The sequence below is a fragment of the Protomyctophum parallelum genome (assembly GCF_964188405.1).
Source record: "Protomyctophum parallelum genome assembly, chromosome: 6".
Lineage (NCBI taxonomy): Eukaryota > Metazoa > Chordata > Actinopteri > Myctophiformes > Myctophidae > Protomyctophum > Protomyctophum parallelum.
Window position 1 is genome coordinate 35,464,579 of NC_139701.1, and position 21,182 is coordinate 35,485,760.

Here is a 21,182-nt window from a genome sequence, read left to right on the forward strand (position 1 = left end):
TGTGTGTGTGTGTGTGTGTGCGCGCACGTGCGTGTGTGCGTGCATGCCCGTCTGGAACCTTTAAGACACCACATAGGCTACCTTTCAGAACAAGGATTCACTGTGGCACCACGAAAATATATTGGTGCGTAAATTAGTCTCCAATGTTACTACAATACGTCTTTATTTGCCAATGTTTCATTCTCCCATGGAGGCCGTGATCTGTCTCTGTACTCTTGTCCAAACCTTAAGCACATCATTACATTTCACCATCTGGTACCAGTAAACGATGTTTACTTCCAACTGCTACAGCTACGGTATGACCATCAAGGAGGGAAAAACAACTAACACTGTCCAACACTGCCTGAAATTATATTGGCATCCATTCCAAAGAGCCCTGATTAGAACCATGTTTCACAGCCCAGAAACAGTTGTGTTTGAGCCGGTACACGAAAGAACCACAAGATGGCATTGAAATGAACTACATTATATTATGTACACTCATGGCTTGATGGATCTCATTGGAGAGGGAGACATAGGCTGAGCTAATGGAATGAGTCATCGATTTGCTCTGGTAAATGACTGTAATGAGTCTGGCCAGCATTCCAATGTGTTCTTTCTTTCTTTCTTTCTTTCTTTCTTTCTTTCTTTCTTTCTCCATCTGCCTATATTTCAGGGGGGGGGGGGCAGACTCCTCACTCCTCTCTTCTCTTTATTCTTCTCAGACATATGCACACCTGCCCCTTTCCTCCTCTGCGTCTCCTGACATTTGGAGGGGAACAGATGGAAATTGTGGCTGGTTGGGTCAAGCCAGAGCCAGGTCGGAGATGGAATTTCTCTAACATCGGGGGCCCCCTTGAAGGGTACAACTAACAACCAACTGTGCCCCTGTCTCCCCTGTCACCACCCAGAAACTGGCCTGGTGACCCTGTCAACTATGAGTCAGAGAGCCTTTTTCACTCCTTGTTTGGCCTTGTTAATATTCTCATACTACATGACCTTTCTAACTCTAGTCTCACTCCTTGTGTAGTTTCCACACGGCTGAGCCAATATATACTGCTGTGTACTGTGAGTGTGTAGTCATCAACATACAAACAGGAATTATTTATGCCGCCCTAGACGGCACAGATTCAAGTGGAGTGACCATTTCCACAATTGGAGACTGCACAGATTGGCATAATACGTACAGTATGGTGAGACGTTCTGGTATTATTTTTTACTTTGTTATGTTAATTGGGAGTTTCTCATTGCACAAGAGATTATTCTCATATTACCATATACGCCCTTAAAATGTGTCTGTGGGAGGCTAGGGGGCAAAAGAGTGAGCTGAGACTCCAAGTGAATCCTATAGGGACTCTTGTTGCCAAACCTGCAGCATTGACAGCTGTTATGATAATATAGTTCAACGGATGTACACAGAGATGATGTCTTACAGTGAAAGGGAGAGAGAATGAGAGTGAGAGTGAGAGACCAACAGAAAAGGTACACGAGGAGAGCCAAATTGTCTTGCCTGACATGCTCACCCCAAGTTGCGTCTTCGTCTCATCACCTTGGAAACTTGGTCTCTGCTCAATTTGACAAGCCTTAAATCACTCTCTGCTCTTGCAGGCCGGTGGCAGTGACTGTGAATTTGGCTCTGTTCGATCAACCTCCCCCTCCTGCTGTGTTGTTTCACACAGTGGTAGAGAGCAGCTTTCTTTTCTCAGGATACGGAGGAGCCTTGCGGGGGTCCTTGGCTTTCTTCACCCTTTCAAAGCGTCCGTTGTGTGGGTATGGTGGAGGCTTGCGGCCCCTGCGGCTCTGTGCTGGAGGTATCTTCGTTGTGCCTGCAGGGGGTGTGTGGTCCTGGGGAGCTAAATTATCTGAGCATGCCTTCTCTCCACCCGTCATGTGCTGAGAGTCAAAGTCCGTGGGTGGGCTGCTGGGAGAGGGAGGGCGGCCCGATAATGGAGAGAGTGGACTAGCAGATGGGTGGTCACTATGCACTGTCTGATCAGACACCACTTTGGTCTCTATGATGACAGAAGGGCCGAGGGCAGGAGGTTGTGGAGACATGGGGGAAGGCCCAGGGGACTGAGGCTGAGCACAGGGGCTAGGGAATGCAATGCTGTTTGGATGATGGATGTTGACCGTTAAGGGAGAGAGACCGGGAGTAGGGGGGCGAACAGCAAGAGGACTGCCTGAATGGGAAGAGGATGCCGGGTTTTGAGGTTGAGAAAGACTTCCAGTTCGGATCAACCGAGGAGGGTTCTGGTGATACGAAGGCGGGGCACATCGTTTTAGAGAACGGGGAAAATTTACGGGGAGTTTACGGGGAAAATTGGGTGTTTTAGTCACTTCTGTCGATAGCACAGTGCCCTGGGTGTGCTGTAACATGCTTAGTGGAGACACGTTTCTGGTATGATTGAGCAGCTGACCTCTGCTGATTGTGGTCAGATCTGAACTTCCTGGATTCTCTTCCTGGTCTGAGGGCCGCTGGTGAATGCTGCTCACAGTGACGCCACTGGAGCTAGAACTGGAACTGGAGCTACTGTCAGCAGGTGGCTTGGTACGATTTCCTCCTCCTGCTCTTGTTTCTCCTGCCAGCTCCACCTCATCTAGGTCAATAGTTGAGGTCAGATAGTCAATCTGTTCCACCACCTGGAAGACAAAGGATGGATGGGGATACAGTGATGGAGCAGTAACTAGGTAGCACGCTGGTTGAGCTATGAGCTCCAGTTCTGTGTCACCGTGAGACAAACAGATGCCTCGTCATGGCATTATGGATGAGTTAACCAGCGTCTTAAACGATACCACCAAAGCACAGAATTGAAACCAATGTCCAATTCTTTCAAAGGAACGGTGGCTTTGCCAGCAGATTTGTTCACAAAATACTATAGCCTACAGACTGAATCCTCTGTTTTCTAGAGAATTTCCTTTAGGTGATCAACCTTTTAACCAGACAAATATTTTCAAACTGACATGAAGTCAAATGATATCTGCTTGAAAAGACATAACTTATCATGCTACCCAATGGATGCATTCTGTGGATTTATAACATAAAGATTCATATTGGCCTATAAAGGTGTGTGGAATATAAAGGCTGGCATACAGAGTTTAGGTGCATTTCTTCCACACATCCCTGGATACTAGGGAGACAGGTCATACATCATGCACAGGCTCACACATACTAGATATACACACATTTAAATGAGTGCACAGTAATGCATGAGTGTATGCAAAACAACCAGTGCACACACACCTATACAGAATGATGCCATGAAGGTTCAGTGGGGCAGGTGGACACACACACTCACACGCACACACACACACACACACACACACACACACACACACACACACACACACACACACACACACACACACACACACACACACACACACACACACACACACACACACACACACACACACACACGCACGCACACGAACACACACGCACACGTTGATGGAAGCTGGAGAGATTGGAGAAAATTTCACTGGGGAAAATGTTTGACCTATCTCTCCACCTGCTCTATGTGAACAGATAAATCCTCCTCGCTCCCTGCTGGAACAAATGAATTATTATTTCGTTCTCTGTGCTCAACAACAACCTCACTGATGTCAAAGATGACCTGGATTGTCCTTTTTTATTAAGGTTTTTCTGTTGTTGTTGTTGTTGTTGTCATCGTTTCATTTCTTTATATTACTTTGAAAGTACACTGAATATGCACATGAAGTGTCTGCTGGCAAGCTGTTTGTTAGTCGTCAGAGATAAAAGAGAAAAAAATATGTCTGCATTTCAGCTTCATGCTCCCAAGTGTGTTTATTTAAAAAAAACAACGCTCTGACCCCTCAGGTCTTCTTCAAGTTGTTGGGCCTCGAGGAAGAGGCCGAAGAGATGAGAAATACTTTAATCAAGCTTTGGGGAACAAGGAGCTGTACGACTCAGCCTCCCTTTTATCTCTGTGTTGTTTTTGGTCTCTCTCATTTTTTGTTTCATTAAGATATAATTCACATTAATCTTGACTCCCCATCTTTTCAAAATGCTTTAGTATGAATAATAGCTGAAGTGTTAGCTCATGCAACAGAATAATAAAACGTAGAAATAAATAGACGTCTCATCCTCTTTTGATCATTCCTGAATGTCCTGAAGACCTTCCACAATGTTTGCTCTTTATTCAGTGTAATATTATTTCTTGAAAAAAGAAGCTAGTACAGTATATCAAACACGCTGATGATGAGGTTACCACCTCAAGCTAAACCAGCCCTGCAGATCAAATGCTGGGGAGCTAGAGCCCATGATTTACGTGTCACGTTTACGGGATGAGGAATATGAGGCAGAGATGCTTAGCCATGAATGGATTATAAAAAGGATTGGATCTAGCCATCTGTCTAGAAGGAGGGCGGTTGGAGAAAAAGAAAGGGAAAATGGAGGGAGAGGTGTGTGTGTGTGCATTCGTGTGTGCGTGCGTGTGTATGTGAGAAAGAGGGGGGAGGGGGGGGGGGATGGGGGGTCAGAAGCACACAGACAGTGCCTACTGCTTTGGCTAATGTTGGACAGCATTATCACATCAACCACTGAGAACTCACTGTAAATGGAGCATCACATCAAGTGCCACGTCCACGTATATGAAAATTGTGTGATGGATTGTCACCCGTGTCGCTGTGGTGCAGACTCACAGATTATGTTGGATAGTTAGAGTGATGGCTCACATGAAGTGGGCCTCCTGTAGTGCTGTTTCAGAACAGTAATGGCAACCTATAATATTGTAGGTGAATTTAACTTTTTAATGCATGTAATTCTGAGGTCACAATCTCTAGCTTGCACTGTTTTATGAAAGTGTACAGGCCCCTAGCTGCCTGGGGGTTCCTTTGGCATACGCTTTTCCAGCAAGGTTAAGAAAAGTGGTTCAATTAAATTCATGTGAAATGATAACACAACCAAATATTTATTCTCTCTGCCTCTAGAGATGCTGTATAAATCATACATTGTTGTTTGGCTGAGTCCTGGGAACAATATTGACCTGAATACTGATTTTCACTGGGTGAACTATTGTTTCAGAAGATGACATTAGGCAACATAAAAGGGATATGAGACAGACATTACACCACTTATAAAGATGCTGGGATCGTATGAGCTGCGCTTATCACAGTCTTCACAGTCAATATCACTGTTACCTCTCTCATTTCCTGGTGGACGTCCTTCAGTGCTCCTAGAACGTGCTCCAAATTATCCACCACTCGTTTAATCTGATTCCGGACCGCCTTTCTGCTGCACCTTGGTCCTGACAAGCTGGCATCCTTTGCAGTAGTTTGCAGCTCACCTCCGCTGGTCGGCCTGGTACGGACACATGTCTGCCTCTGGGTCACAATGTGCTCTGAGCTGGGTCTGGGTCTCCTGGGGCCTCGTAGAATTCTGTTACGGTTTACTCCATCACACGGCGTGTCAATGGAGAAGATGTCTCCATTCTGCTTGCTCGGGTCTCTCTGGCCCTGGGAGTCCCCACTCAGTTCTTTGGAGTGGCTGAGACTGGAGCCAAATCCCTGCCGCCTGTCTATTATTCCCTGTGTGTCGAGCCAGCCAGACAATTGCGAGTCTCGTTTGTGGTGGGTGTAGCTGTCGTAGTGCCACGGCTTCTCCTTCCCCTCCTCTGCGCACACCACAACAGGTGTCTTAAAGTTTGCCACCTGACCTTTGAACTCTCCTGGAGATTCAGGAACGTGAACAGGAGTCAAAGGCTGCACGTGCTTCCTAACCAAGGGGCCGGCTCTGTCTGTCTGGGAATGAAGGAGGTTAAAGTGGCTGCGATGGTTTCTGACAGCGGAGCGTTCAGAGTAATTGTCCTGGACAGAGGTAGAGCTGTGGTCCAGACCTTGAGGCTGGTCCCCTGGGCTTGCCACTATGTCTGGGTCTCTATCGAGCTCTGGAGACTGGCTCCATTTAGCTGGACTGGCCTCTCTCTTACCCACTTTCTCAGGCAGTATGCTGTGTGCTCTCAACATTTCAGGCAGCCTCCTGGCGAGTCTCACACCGTTACACCGAAGCTCTCCTTTTTTCCCCTTTTCCTTTCCCTGGATCAGCTCCCTGGAAAAGAATCCGATCCCCTTGGTTCGTTCCAGTGGGGCGAGGTTTTCGCGGGGCTCGCCGGCTGTGCACTTGTACGATCTGTTAAGCCCCAGGTCACTGGGGCGGTGGGGCTTCAAACCGTTGCGGAACCAGGGCAAGAAGTGAGAGGTGTGGGGCTTATTGAAGCCTCCACGTTCCCCAAGTCCCGGATCCCTGCTGTTCGAGAACATGACAGAAGCTGTCCAGAGGCTTCACAGGATGAAGAGGAATACGAGGAAGTAGAACACTCCTGAAGGTGAGAGACCTTCCTCCTCTTTCTCCACAAGCCCCTTCTCAACTTTTCCATCAACATAAACTGTTGTCATTGATCTTTCTATCTTTAAATCTCTCCACTTCTCTCTCAATCTCTCTCCCAAAAGTTTCATCTGTTTCTTCCCCCTCCTGAGCTCAGCTCCAGCTTATCCACCCACTCATGTTCCCGTCCGAGGCTGTACCTGACTCTTTTCCCGTCCTCTCCTGGTTATCCTTCTCGCTTTATTCTCTCCGTTGTCCTTGTTGTAGGTAGCAGCGGTGCTTGTGAGTCCCTCACTCCCCTTCTCTGTGTGTCTGTCCTTAAAGCTGTTGAGGGCCTTTCCCTCTCGCTCTGTCTCCCTCTCTCTCTCCTTGCCTGCGTCTCTCTGGCTCAGTAGCAGTGGCACGCTGCTTCCTGTCTCTGCCTCTCCCTCTCTCTCTCTGTCTCAGTCACTCTTGCTCGCCCCCCCCCCGCCCTCCTGCACTGTGCCGTACTGCTCTCTTCTCTCTATTTCTTCCACCCACTCCCTCTCACTGCCGTAACTCCCTCTCTCTATTTCCCTCCTCTCTCCCCATCTCTATATCTATCTGTTTTTCCCCATCACTCTATCCCCCTGCCCTGCCTCCCTCACGCTCATTCCCTCTCTCTTCTGCCCACTTTTTCCCCACTTTTTCCCTCTTCTCTCTTTCTCTCTCCGTCGCTCCCTCGTGTCTTCTCTGTGATCCGTCCTGCTGTATCCTTTCTCCCTCTCTCTCCCACCCTCCCTTTTTGTCAGGGAGAGCAACTGAACTTCAATCAAGATGCCAGTGTTATTAATCCCTGGTTAGTAGCCCCCCCCCCCCCCCCCCCCCAGCTCTCATCTGATTATTCCTTTTTTGGCTCAGCTCCTCACAATTAAATGCTGCCTATAGGATAAAAGAGAGTTGCTTTGAGAGGAGTTTGCGAGGTGGAGGGCGGTGGGAGGCGTGGTGAAGGGGGCACATAATTGCAACTTGTACTGTATAAGAACAGAGATCAGCGCTAGTTTTACAGACACTTGAACCCGCCCAGCTGCGAAAAACAGCCTGCCTGCGAGACGACTCTCCTTGGCCCATTGTGACTGTCAGCAAAACCGTGTCAACGTGTACTGTGTACTGTGTATGCCCCGTTGTTTTGGCCATCTTATTTTCTGCTGCATTCCCGCATCTACCATTTGTTCCAATTATGCGGAGACAGCTCCTATTTTGGGGTTTCTCATTCATATTCCACTTCTTGGCTGTCTGGATTAGATTTAGTCTGACAAGCCCATGTACACCTGCCAGTTGTGTTTCTGCTCTGTCCCCACCCTGCATGGAGAATGAAACGATGGTGAACCTGCCAGAGACAACCGGGGACTGCCCATAATAAGTCCCACATCCCATTAGTCCGACCTGCGTGGCCGGTTAAGACCAAGGTTAGGGTTTGGGATAGTGTTAGTAATGGGTCGGTGGAAATATGACTTAATTCAGGGACTCAGAGAGGATCTCGTGGCTAATATGATTTCTTCAGGTCAGCTTGATCTGGTCTGCATAAGGAAATAAGTAGAAGTAATAGAATAATAGAATTAATAGAGTAATAGAGTATATGTGCATTACTAATCATCTGCGTTTTTGTTCACACGCACGCACGCACACAGGCACACACACACACACACACACACACACACACACACACACACACACACACACACACACACACACACACGCACGCACGCACGCATGTCTTTCAGTGAACACATCTGCATGTCTAAACGTCTCCTCAACGCAACTGATGCATGTCAGACTGAATCAGACTGAATAGATACCCACTAATAAAGCTTGTCACAGATGTTGCACATATTGACAAACCAACACACACTTTGACAAACCACAAACCACATTGATCTGTAGTAAGTCAACCAAAATCAGGGCATTACTAAAATAGAACACATTATAGTTCTTAACCACTTGAACCCCACCATCCATATTCTGGGGGAAGATTACCCAAAAATAGGAGGGTAGCCGATCTACGATCATTATCTCTCTTCTTTTTTTTGGTGTAGACTGTAGAGGGAAAAAGTACAAAGCCAATTCAGGTACAATTTATTAAGTCTAGGGTTTAAGTGATGAAAAGAAAAAGCAAGTTAGCGAGATTGTGTATGCACTGTGCACGTACTATATGTCTCTCTTTCTCTCTGTGTGTGTGTGTGTGTGTGTGTGTGTGTGTGTGTGTGGGTTGATTCAAGTATCACTGTTCACTATAGTTCGTAGCTGTTACTCCTTAGTGACTGGAAATTACAATTCAACTGATGTATAATTATTAATTAGACATATTTTTACAATGCTGGAAATAATAGCTAATTACAATAAGCAGGTAAGGTAATCAATGATAGAGGCTATTCAGATTATAGACTGCAAATTAACATAAATTGTCCCCTTGACTTTCATTCACTTACGAGGAAAATTAACATATTGGCTACCGAATGTAATAATTTTATATATTACTGAGTTGGTGTGATCCAATGGATAACACAGTGATTAGAATTTTAAGCAGGTAATTTAATGTAGCCACCGTATGAAACAACTGTGTGTATGTGAGGGAATCTTGGACCTTGGCCCATGCACCTCTTTAAAATTCTCAGCTTTCAAAACAATCAGCCACCCACTGTGCGAGTTCCATAAATAACGCGGCAGAGAAACAGAACAGTTGCTCATTTTAAAGTCAATGTGGACTAATGAGATCCTGTCGCAGCTGCTGTTCATTTAACATTTGTGTAGGTAGTGGTAGCTGATCCACCAGACCAGTTGCCTCCACTCCATCCATTGTTTCTATATTAACTGTACACAACTAGACGTGTAACGCCACGCAAAAAATAAAAAACATTGGTGTTACACGAACAAATGTGACCCATAAAATTAGGTCATGGCAGTCCGCCTACCCATCATGCACCTCAACACCTGTAACCCAACATGCATTGCACTGCATGTCGCGCGTCATGTAATCGGCCGTAGCCAATCGGAAGAAAGAATTTACTATGAAAACCTGCATTTCCCATTCGTTCGTTGTGTCACCTATGCCTCCATATATGGTCACGCCTTGTGGCATGACGCCTCGTGACATCACGCCTCCATATATGGTCACGCCTCATGACATCAAGCTTCCATATATGGTCACGCCTCGTGACATCACGCCATGTAGGTGATGATCCAGTCTTCTCCATGTATGGCTATCCAGGGTTTGATGAGGTCAGTGTTGTGATCTTCATATATGGAGATCCAGGTGATGATAGTCACCTCATGATGTCATGAGGTGTGACCATATATGGAAGCGTGATGTCATGAGGCGTGACCAATGACCATATATGGAGGCGTGATGTCACAAGGCGTGACCTAGAGGCATGGGTGATGCAACAAACGAACAAACGGGAAATGCTGGTTCTCATAGTAATTACTTCATCTGGTAGCAAGTAGCCAATCAGTTCCAGCTACAGCTGTCACAATGGCCACCCTGAAAAGACAGAATGCCCAAACAAAATCAATTAAGTTTAAGGCCTAAGGTTTACCACACCAAATGTCCGGTTAAGGCCTAAGGTTTACCACACCAAATGTCCGGTTAAGGCTTAAGGTTTACCACACCAAATCCACCAAATGTCTAGACGTAACTGCACTAACGGTGCCTAACAATCATAACTAAAGTTAATTAATTCATGCCTAATCTTCTAGTAGTCTAATCTAGTGACAATCCACAACAGGTGTCACTATTGTTGTATTGCTGTTTTGTTTCCTGCTCGACACTGATGAAGCCCTAATAAACAAGCACAAAACACCTGCCAAATAAACCAGACTTGCAAGCATTTGTGAGAGTGGGCCATATCTTCTCTCTTGTAAAGTCAGTTGGAGAGACTCACTAGAGAGACAGACAGACATACAGAGAGAGAGAGAGAGAGAGAGAGAGAGAGAGAGAGAGAGAGAGAGAGAGAGAGAGAGAGAGAGACTGTGTAGATACAGTACATGAGCCGTAAGTGCAAAATACAAAACCAGTCATTTACCTAATCACGCCACTCTGCACTTTCTCTCACTTCCTTTCCTCCTCCATGCTCTCATTTCCTCTCCTTCTGCCTGCATCCCTGCAGGGCAAATGGGTTTCACACAGCATGCAGGGCTTTCGTCCACTGCAAGTGTTTTTCAGAACTACTACTGGAGGAGTAGGAAACGAGAGATACACCAAAAGACTGACCAAATTTAATTCTATATTTTAAAGTATATGTTTGACCCTGGACATGCACGTGTACAATATATTTTGCCATGGCAGAGAGACAGAGAGAGCATGTAGCCTCCACCCTGTCGTTTTCAGCTACATCTAGGCTGCCTGTCCATTGAGAACCAGCAGAGCGTGTGTGTGTGTGTGTGTGTGTGTGTGTGTGTGTGTGTGCTTGCACAACTTTGTAGCCACTGCAGATAGAGTATCCCGACACAGTTTCCCCAAGCAGAGACATCAGACACAGAGAGAGCACACGCAAGAGAGAGGGAGAGAGGATAGCACACCATTGAATGGCTTACATAACTCACTGGTAGAGATGGATCTACATGTACCCCTTTGAATGATGATACCCCACGTCTCTGTCAAAAGCTCTGTGCAAAATGGCTTTTTAGTTACAGTGTGAATGCCTCTGGGGTGCGTGCTAATTTTACATTGTGCCTCGGACAGCAGAAACGCCTGGGTGTAGACTGTAGACTAGAGTGTGTATGTGCATATAGATACATACATACACACACGTGTGTGTGTGTGTGTGTGTGTGTGTGTGTGTGTGTGTGTGTGAGTGTGCTGTGGGGGGTCTTACAGTGAAAAGTGTTGGTTGATATAAATGGAAGTGAAAATGAAGGTTCCGATTCCGTCCACTGCGGTGGGGAACATCTTCAGGGCCGAGGACGAGGAGGCACAGCTTGTTCTTCTAACGGTGACACAGTGTCTCATGCCCTCTCATACGTATATGTTTGTTTTTGCTTTTGGGTTCCTCTCCAGTCTCCACCATGCCTTTCATCCTTGAATAACATGTCAGTCAGGTGTTCCCCGAGGATTCTTGAGCAAGAGACATAACAGAGGCGGGAAATAGCACGCGTGTGATGACAGACAGAGAGAGAGAGAGACAGACAGACAGACAGACAGACAGAGAGTGAGTGAGATAACAAGATATGCGGGGGACACAAGAAAGAGCAAAAGACACAAGCCTAATAGAGCAGCTATTTCCGGCGAGCGTCACGTTATAGGACGAAGTATAAATTACGCAGCAGAGAAAGTCAAGTGCAGAAAAGAGTGTAAGAGAAAAGGAGTTTTAAAAGACTTCCGAGTTGCAGTTAGACTTAGCTATAAAAAAAAAGAGAAAAGTTAGACATAGCCGTGCTTGCTGGAGGGGAGAGCACCTTTACGCATACAAGATGAGAGACGATGTGAAGAGACTACAGAGTAACGCCAACATTTAAAGGGTTCCATGTTAGTTTAACACAGAGAGTGTAAAAATTTACCATGAAGGGGTATATATAATATACTCAGGGTTTTACTGTGTGCTCAAGCATATAACCTGCATGAGATTGGAACTGATGAGATAAAGCAACGCACAAAACAAAAACCTTGTTGATGCTGTTTGAAAATTCAACACGGGTTTCATATAAACTGGTTTCCATTTTTTCTCACAGTGCATATGGCCTAATCAGATTCAGAGTGTATACTATAGCCTGCACAATGCAATGCTGGACCGCCGCAGATGAATTTCCATAGAAATAAGTTACAGCATAAAAGTGTCTCACCTGACCGTATCATACTGTAATAATAACATGCTTTGCATGTGTGAGAACGACAGATCACTTATTCACACAAGATACAAGAGACACTGTTTCAGAATTTCAGAATTCTGCTCAGGATATATAAACTTCTAATTTATATACATAGATAGGTCAATAAATTAAAGTTGCTGTGCAGGATTTGTCTGAAAATAGAAAGGGGCTATCATAGAAAAGTATTAACATTCTTTCTTTCTTTTCCAATGCCACTATGCTTTTGACTGCAGTCCGCTGGCTTTTAGTAAAATGTCTTACTAAAAGACATGTTATGGCATTGATATAGATATAGAAATAGCGCTGTGGGGCATGATGGGTTTTGAATACAGCAGCTTGGTACATAAGAGAAGAAAAAACGAAGTACATGGTTGTTGTTAGCCATGTCGATAAACAGGTTTCCGTGTTATGCCCTTTCAAATTGCCCGCAGTACTGGTGTATGAAATTGCAGTTCAATTTAAATCTATTTTGTGACACTGTTATATAACATAAATTAAGGATTACCCTTCCCAGCACATTTCCTAATGTATACAGTCCGGCAGAGAACATTACATTTCCCTGCAAGAATCATCGCTTTGTCATCTTTGTTCCACTGACTCAAATTAAAGGTTCCGGGTGGTGTTTTTACACATTTGGTTTCACTTACTTACTGTGCGCAATCCATCATTGTCAAATGCAAAAGTACAAAATAATAGTAGTACTGTAGATACTGTAGGGCCCCTGCACTGAAGTAGACATAGAATACTGGACCACTATTGTAGGCTATACGGTGCTGCGTTGCTACTCGCCCATTGTGCCATGGCTCTTTAGTCGACTGGTAACGTACGTGCCTGGGGAATGGGGAACCCGGGTTCGCCTCCCGGGCGACTCAGGCGAGGCTACATTGGTGGTAGCGGTGTGTATGGGTAACCTCTGCATGTATGTTCCCTGGCGGCACAGACCTTAACTCTAGTAGTCGACAGCGCCGTCAGTCTCCCTGGGGAGGAGGTCCCCCCAGTCAATCGAGCTGAGCTCCTGGCTGGCGCGCGCGGACGCGCTTCCAGGTGGTGGGGACGACTGTAGGCTATACGTTGCTGCGTTGTTACTCGCCCATTGGGCCATGGCTCTTTAGTCGACTGGTAACGTACGTGCCTGGGGAATGGGGAACCCAGGTTCGCCTGCCGGCCGAGGCTACACTATCACCATTGTCACCCTGTATCAATGAGCAGCATCTCGGGAGCGGTCAGAAGCACTGGAGTAGAAAAACAGGACTAGGTCAAAACCTAGTATTCGGCTAGATTGCATAATGGTATTGTATAATCCTATATTAAAATGGCCTTGTGGGTGTGAAGCGAAGCGGGGTGTGGTTATAAGCACAAGCCGTATAAACAGAGTTTAGAATGTTGCATCCCAGGCGCGACCCAGTTTTCTGCCCCACGAAGGGAGGGGCTGGGAGGTGAGCTCATCACCTCCAGTCTATAAAGCCCTGGTCTTCTATTGCCGCATTGTCAGATTGTTGAACAACGACAGTGGTAGTAGTATGATTCTAGCTAGTAAACTGTAGTGATGTGACTGTCAGTATTCCTAGTGATTTAGTTTTTGCATGTTGGATTTTGCCTGTATCTGAAGCTAACAACGAATCGATGCACGCCTGGATTAAGAACTACCTCACACTGAGGCCACAGTGTGTCCGGCTAAAAGGATGCCACTCCGACGTGGTAATGGGAAGCACTGGAGTACCATTCCTGTTCACCATCTACACTTCTGACTTCAGCTTCAAAGACAGGAACATACCATCTCCAGAAGTTCTCAGATGACTCCTCCATTGTGGGTTGTATCACTGAGGACAATGACACAGAGTACAGACTGGTGTGGTGGAGAACTTCATCGCAGCTGGGCTGAACAAAATCACCTTCTTCTGAACATCAAGAAGACCAAAGAGCTGGTGATAGACACCAGGCGGCGCAAAAGGACGACCCCAGTACCCATCACCATCCAGTACCCATCACCATCCAGTACCCATCACCATCCAGGGGGAAGAGGACGACCCCAGTACCCATCACCATCCAGGGGGAAGAGGATGACCCCAGTACCCATCACCATCCAGGGGGAAGAGGACGACCCCAGTACCCATCACCATCCAGTACCCATCACCATCCAGGGGGAAGAGGATGACCCCAGTACCCATCACCATCCAGTACCCATCACCATCCAGGGGGAAGAGGATGACCCCAGTACCCATCACCATCCAGTACCCATCACCATCCAGGGGGAAGAGGATGACCCCAGTACCCATCACCATCCAGTACCCATCACCATCCAGTACCCATCACCATCCAGGGGGAAGAGGACGACCCCAGCACCCATCACCATCCAGGGGGAAGAGGATGACCCCAGTACCCATCACCATCCAGGGGGAAGAGGACGACCCCAGTACCCATCACCATCCAGGGGGAAGAGGATGACCCCAGTACCCATCACCATCCAGGGGGAAGAGGATGACCCCAGCACCCATCACCATCCAGGGGGAAGAGGATGACCCCAGCACCCATCACCATCCAGGGGGAAGAGGATGAAATTGTGGACTCCTACAAGTTCCTCAGTGTCCACCTGAACAAACACCTGGATTGGAGAGACAACACAGAGACTGTCTACAAAAAGGGACAGAGCAGACTGTCCTTTAATGTGTGTAGCAGGCTACCGAAAATGTTTCATCAGTCCGTTGTAGCCAGCGTTCTGTTTTATGCAGTGGTATGCTGGGGTGGGGGTATTAAGGCCTGGAAGCTGAACAAGCTCAATAAGATCACAAAGAAGGCCATGCAGTTCTGTGGTGGGCCTCAGGATGGAGGGGCTGCAGTCAGTCGCAGACAGGAGAATTAGGGACAAACTGATCTCCATGCTGGCTAAAGGCCTATTCATAGTCTGGATTTTCGGTGGTGAGGTGACCACCGCTCCGGTGGTGAGCTGACCACCGGAGCTGAAATAACGTTGAGCGGTGGTGAGTAAAAACAGAGAGAAGGGCTGGAGCGGTGGCGGTGGTTTGCTCTTCACCGCGGCTCGTGACGTCATGTTGTAGTTCGGTGGTCACCCCACCACCGTAAATCCAGACTATGTATGAGCCTTAACCCCTCCCATCCACTCTATGGTGACTTGCAGGCTAAGAGAGAGCACCTTTAGTCGTAGGCTCACCTTCCCTCCGAGAATGAACATAGAGCAGTATAGACTCTCCTTCCTGCCAACCGCCATATACAACACATAAGAACTTTCTCCCCCAATGCTTATGGTCCTGTGTCTGAGGGTTTTGGGTTTTGGTCTCTGATTATTATTATTAAATTGTTTTTATTGGTTTTTCTACACACAAGACATACATACATACATATATACACCACTAGACTACACATAAGCATACAATACATTAAGAACACCTTGAGAAAAATAGATGAATAGAAAAGACAGAAATACAGGACCAAAACAGACACACAATAAAATAAGTAAAAGAAAAGTATAAAGGCAATAAGGTCATACATATTGCAACACATTACATTGCTCTTTTTGTGTCCAATGTGTTTTCTGTTTGTCTGTTTATTTTTACATTTTACATTATGCTGCTGTAACGGGGATAATAAAGTACATCTCATCTCATCTCTCTCTCTCTCCTCTGCTCCACTTCAGATCTCACCTGCCTGCTCGCTTCCTGTCTAGTGTCTACTTGCCTGCCTGTTGCTCTGCTCTGCCTGCCGACCACCTTTCCCTCCTCATTCATTCCAAGTTTGTTTGAACTTTGAACGCCCTTGAACTTTAGAACATTGTCTGCATTTGGGTCCGGCGGTTTTAGTACTGTGACACCCATCAGCTTTGTGGGTAGGTCAAGCATCGCCTGATGTATTGCTCTGATCAGTGCTACTACATTGTCAGGCTGCAAAACAGTCTGGGCGGTGACATGTCATTGTTTCGACCTCCCGTTAGCCCGACCGATTACTACACTAACACTATCCCAAACCCTAACCTCAGTCTTAACACTTAAGACTGCGGTCGTGTGGCCACAAGTGGTAAATATCTTGAGCAGAGCCGGAATTGGGGAGATTACTACTCAAATACTTCCGTTTTCCCCGCTCGCAGACGCAGAACCTCGATGTCTGATCAGCACAACGGACAGCGACGTAGTTTTGGAGAAAAGAGCCAGAGAAGATCCTAATTATAACAGTAGTCTCTGCATGCACAAGCACGTTCCGTGCATGTGGGGGAGAGCAAGGCGTTGCCTAGCAACCGGGTCAGGGATAAAAGTTGGTTTTGATGTATTTGTAGTAAAACATACTCTCTCCCCATCAATGGCATTTAATGTTTTGGTGTTTAAAAAACATCATTTCTCCATTCATTGTCAATGGCAAATATTGAGACGGGCGGGGACAAGATCTAGTGAACATTTCACAACGTTTTTCTATATGATATTGTGTTACTCGACGACACTGAAAATTAGTTTAAGTACTCAGTGTAATTTTGAGAATAAATCAAACTTGAATGAATGAACGAATGAATGTTTGCACAAACACTCAAAACTGGGCATTCATTGTCAATGGCATTAGAAATAGCCAAAAGAAAAAGATGATGCCTATGCCCGTAGTCTATGCCATATCCGTCCCACAAATGACAAGGGTTCAGCTCACTAAATATTTGAAAAAAGTCTGTGTATGTGTCTGTGTCAGACTGCCACAACAGCTGCATTCGCTTCCCGCGTTCGCACGTCTTGTAGTCTTAGTTTAAAGTTTAAGCTAGCTAACAAACTGCCTATAGCTCCTTACCGTGCCACTTTCTGCTTCGTCTGGTGCTTCTTCACACTTTTCTTTTTGCCATTGACTGTCTGCTCCTTTCATTTTATTGTTCTTCCTTGTTCTCCCTGCATGGCCTTTCTTGTGTCCATTTTTGGGGGAGGCATTTGGACTTTTATTGGTGCAGGCTGCAGTTTGCTTTATAGCTATAGCTACACTTTTGAGCATTACACCACCTGTGTGTTCTGCACAACGGACATGCAGTGTTGCACTTGCAGTCCGTCCCCCCCCTATCAGATCGACGAGGGCACCGGAAGAGAATTTACCATTCATTTTTCCATGAAAGTTTTTAGCCTCGGACAAAGCCTCCTGACAAATCATGACAATAAGCAATTTTCTTTGGGCCGAAAAAATAATTATAAAGAAGTGTGTACACAGTGTTGTACCCTGGTCTTTTTCTTCTTTTTTCTAATTATTTGTTTGGCACAACAAATTGTGTTTATTGTCATGATGTGCAGATACTATACACTTTTACTGCATGTTGGTGCATTTGCTGTTGAGTGAGAAAACAATGGTGCACTTTAAGCTAATCATCTGGGGACGTCCAAAAATAATTTGGGGACCCCCTGGGAGTCCTGACCCCTAGTAGTTTTGGAACCACTGCAGTAGCGCCCACTATAGTGGGACAATGTAGACTACTATACTACTACAGCTGCTGCGGCAGTTATTGTATAGCAATTAACATGCTTATTGATTTGTTATTATAAACTCAAGCACTGATTGGAATTTGATGTATAGATTTTTTTTCTGACTTGCCCTGAAATATAATATGCAAAAAAAAGAACATTCCCCAAATCAGCTTGCATCCATTTGACAAATGGATGTAAATATAAATATACCGGTATTTGCATTAGATTAATTGCAATTTTACAGTGATGAATTACATTACATACTTAAGTCGAAGCAACACAATTACAAAGGAGGGGGCCCATTGCTGCCTTTTTGCAACAAAGAAAAATATGTTAATGATTTAGATCACTTTTCTAACCCTAACCTCTAACCTTAACCTCAGTAAACTTAACTTGCCCGGGGGCGTGGTTATAAGCACACCCCGTGTAGGAATTAGAATGTAGTGTCATCGACACTGGGCTCACTTCCTTCCTGGACTACAATTCCCATAATGCTTGGGTACACTGCTCCTCCTTGTGGATAGGAGGGCTGTCTTACTGAGACAGGAAGTAAGTGAGCCCAGTGTCCATGACATCAGAGACACTGGACTCACTGCTAAAATCTAAAATATCTAAAACCATATATTACACACATAAAGAAACCCAGGAAAGTGTTCTAAATCTTCTAAACGTCGTTAACATATTATTTTTTTGCTAAAAGGGTGATGTGTCCCTTTAAGGTGTGTGGGATGCTGCTTTGGTTGGTTTGGAACAGATCCACTTAACAGGACCATCAGTGACTGTAACTCAGTAAAGTGTGATTGAATATGCATGGCATAAGTAATGGTTCCTTGCTGCTGCTCATCTATTCATCTCACTCCTTAAGATGCAGACAGCTTCATTGTGGTCAATTCATTATGTAGAAATTATAATTATGCCCTGATGAAAGGCAGGTTCACACCAAATCATATTAGAACCTTCATTCATATCAACTAATCAAGTCGTGACAAATTGAATGATGTCGAAGTTTTAATTTTCAAAGTTTGAAGATTACACTCTAAAAAAGCAACCTAATCATATCCTGAACTCATTTGACTTGGCTTTTGGCCCAGTGCTCTTTTCTATACACATAGCCCCTGCAATATGTACCCTATATGAATTACGAATCATATTTTCAGTATATATTATATAACTTTTAATTTTCTCCCTGCTGAAAAGGACCCTGGCCAATAAGGTAGGGTAGGGCCAGAGCCTGGGTTACCCAACCATTAGCCTGAGCTAACGCTAGACATTTCTGGCCTAGATGGGAGGGTCGCGGCTCAGAAAAACGCGCACACTGATTGGATCTCATCGATCTGTCCGTCACCCCCGGCCCCTCCTCTCCCCCCTAGTGCAGCGCTACGTCACATCATTTGGAGCGACGCCCACCCGGAAGGGTTGACTCCCACTTTTAGACCAGAGCGGCCAATGCGTTCCTCCAGGCTTTCAATTTTTGCACCAACAAAGTGAAAGCCTGGTACCGAGGCTACCCAACCATAGACATAAAAAGGTCCTCCTTCGGCTTGGAGCATGTTGAAGGCAAAACTTTCCCGAGATTCCTTGCGAAGAATAGCGGAAGCATGACTGAAATATGAGCGGAAGCTTGCCAATTAACCTTCCGTGTGCGTCACAGAAGGGGAAGTTCGGAAGGCCAATCAGAGGCACGACTCCCTCCCAGCGGCACTTGCTTCAGCAATGTAAACGTTTGTTTCCTCCTTTGGATTGAATTGATAAATCCCGGAAAAGACACGCTGTGATTGGCCAGTATAGTCACTTCCGCCTTAAATGCTAGGATGTTCCTAGCTTCGCTGGAGACACATCGCTCCAATGAACTGCAGCAGCCAATGAGGCATCTATTTATTTTAATACCTATGGACCCAACTGGCCCACCGAGGTCTTATCTTGCACAGACCAATTGTGTTCATTGATTCATTGCACTCTTTACAGATTTACAATTGAAAACATGGAAATCTGTCCATAGACCTGGTCAGTGGCCACACACAAATAATGACGTCAAGAGCGGAACACACAAAGCCAGGCGTTGGAGGCCCTATTTAAAATAATAAAATAGCGCCTACCGGTATTAAAAAAAAAGAAAAAGGGTAGAAACTCGGTTTGGCTCCTAACTCTTTTTAGTCCCCTTCCTCTTGAGTGCTCCTGTGTTTATTCCTACTAACAACTTCATTACTATACATGTTTAGAGCAGTGGTGCTGACAGATTCTGTCTTTCTTGAGAGATTAGTGCCGAAGTGTCCCGGAGCATTGCATAAACCTCGTATTTGTTCCCTGGTCGCTGTTTATTTTTTACCATATGCACACCGCGGCCATTTTGCCATTAAGTTAATGGCAGGGTGGTAACTAGCTGCAATTTCCCCATTGACAGCCCATACATTCAAACAGAAAAGTCCTATATTTTAAACGACATCAAACTCACCAACATTGCAGCTGTATGAAAAGCTTGAATTATTTTCTACCTGCAAAATTCTACCATAGACATGTTATGAGATACTTCCTGTCAAGAAAATACTTGGAGGTGATGTTGGAGTTTGGATATTTATGAAACAAACACATAGCAAGCTTTTCATACAGCTGCAATGTTGGGGAGTCGTGGGCTGTCAAAGGGAAATTACAGCTAGTTACCATTCTGTCATTAACTTAATGGCAAGATGGCCGCGGTGTGCATATCGTCAGTTGTGCGCACTGCTCCTAATAATTGAGGAAAGAATTCCCGTATGTGCAAAACTACAGTGACAAAATAGCTCCTCACTGGAAGGTGAGCAGTTGTGACAACTCACAGAAAACAAAATAAAAACAATTATAATTGAAATGTTTGGAGGAATGTGGGCGTGTCATAACAAACATGGAAAACATTTTGAAGTTGAAGATTGATTGACAGTGAATATATTGTTTTTTATTTTTTGCATAATGTTAAATAGCAGCGCAACACGACAAGTTAAAACATAAAAACATAAATATAAAGCATGAAGATTCATTACCGCATTACCAAAATGCTGTTCCACATTTGACCCCAGGCTGGACTATGAAATTATGGTCATGGGGATTGTGGAGGCAAATGACTCTAAAATCCAACGTGTTTGTCATTCAAACACAGTAGGAAGCTATTAAACTAAACAAAGACCCAACAATGCTGTGGAGGAGGACAGGATTTTGGCCAACTAAAGACTAAATCCAGGACAGAAACAGTCAGATTAGCCTCTGATTTGGCCGTCAAATTCCAGGAGGGGGCCTGGTGCTTTAATGAGCGAGAAAAAGACAAACCATTTATTCTTTTACAAAAAGTAAATTGTATTATATATTTGCAATGTCACAATACAGTACACAGAAAGTACACAACAGATGATCATATGTACATAAATGAAAATAAAAAAATATTTATATGTATTTCACAATCAACATGGTAAAAATCCAACATGAAAAGTATGCTTCGTTGGGGAGTTTAAGTAAAATAAGTGTAGCTGTTGCAGAGGTACTTAAACATTCTGTGGTGGTTCATTCTTCTAAGTATGCAGTGGACTTCAGCAAGGGGAGATTTAACCTAAACGAGATGTGAAGGGATTGGA

General features: G+C 45.2%; 2 protein-coding genes across 2 annotated transcripts in view; both read right to left on the bottom strand.

Annotated features, from left to right (window-relative positions):
- Positions 1–1,650: 1,650 nt before the first annotated feature.
- LOC310859944 (uncharacterized protein) lies at positions 1,651–6,407 on the bottom strand (the record flags this gene model as incomplete). Its single annotated transcript, XM_083766711.1, has 3 exons — positions 5,140–6,407; positions 2,369–2,619; positions 1,651–1,900 (listed from the first exon to the last, which is right to left on the bottom strand). The coding sequence occupies exons 1-3, from the start codon at positions 6,256–6,258 to the stop codon at positions 1,651–1,653; spliced, it is 1,620 nt and encodes a 539-aa protein (XP_083622837.1). The 5' UTR covers positions 6,259–6,407.
- ncln (nicalin) overlaps positions 2,347–21,182 on the bottom strand; it is a 115,590-nt gene continuing 96,754 nt past the window's right edge. Inside the window, exon 16 of the mRNA XM_083767504.1 lies at positions 2,347–2,356. The gene's annotated coding sequence lies outside the window, so the exon portion shown is untranslated. The remainder of the gene's footprint in view (positions 2,357–21,182) is intronic.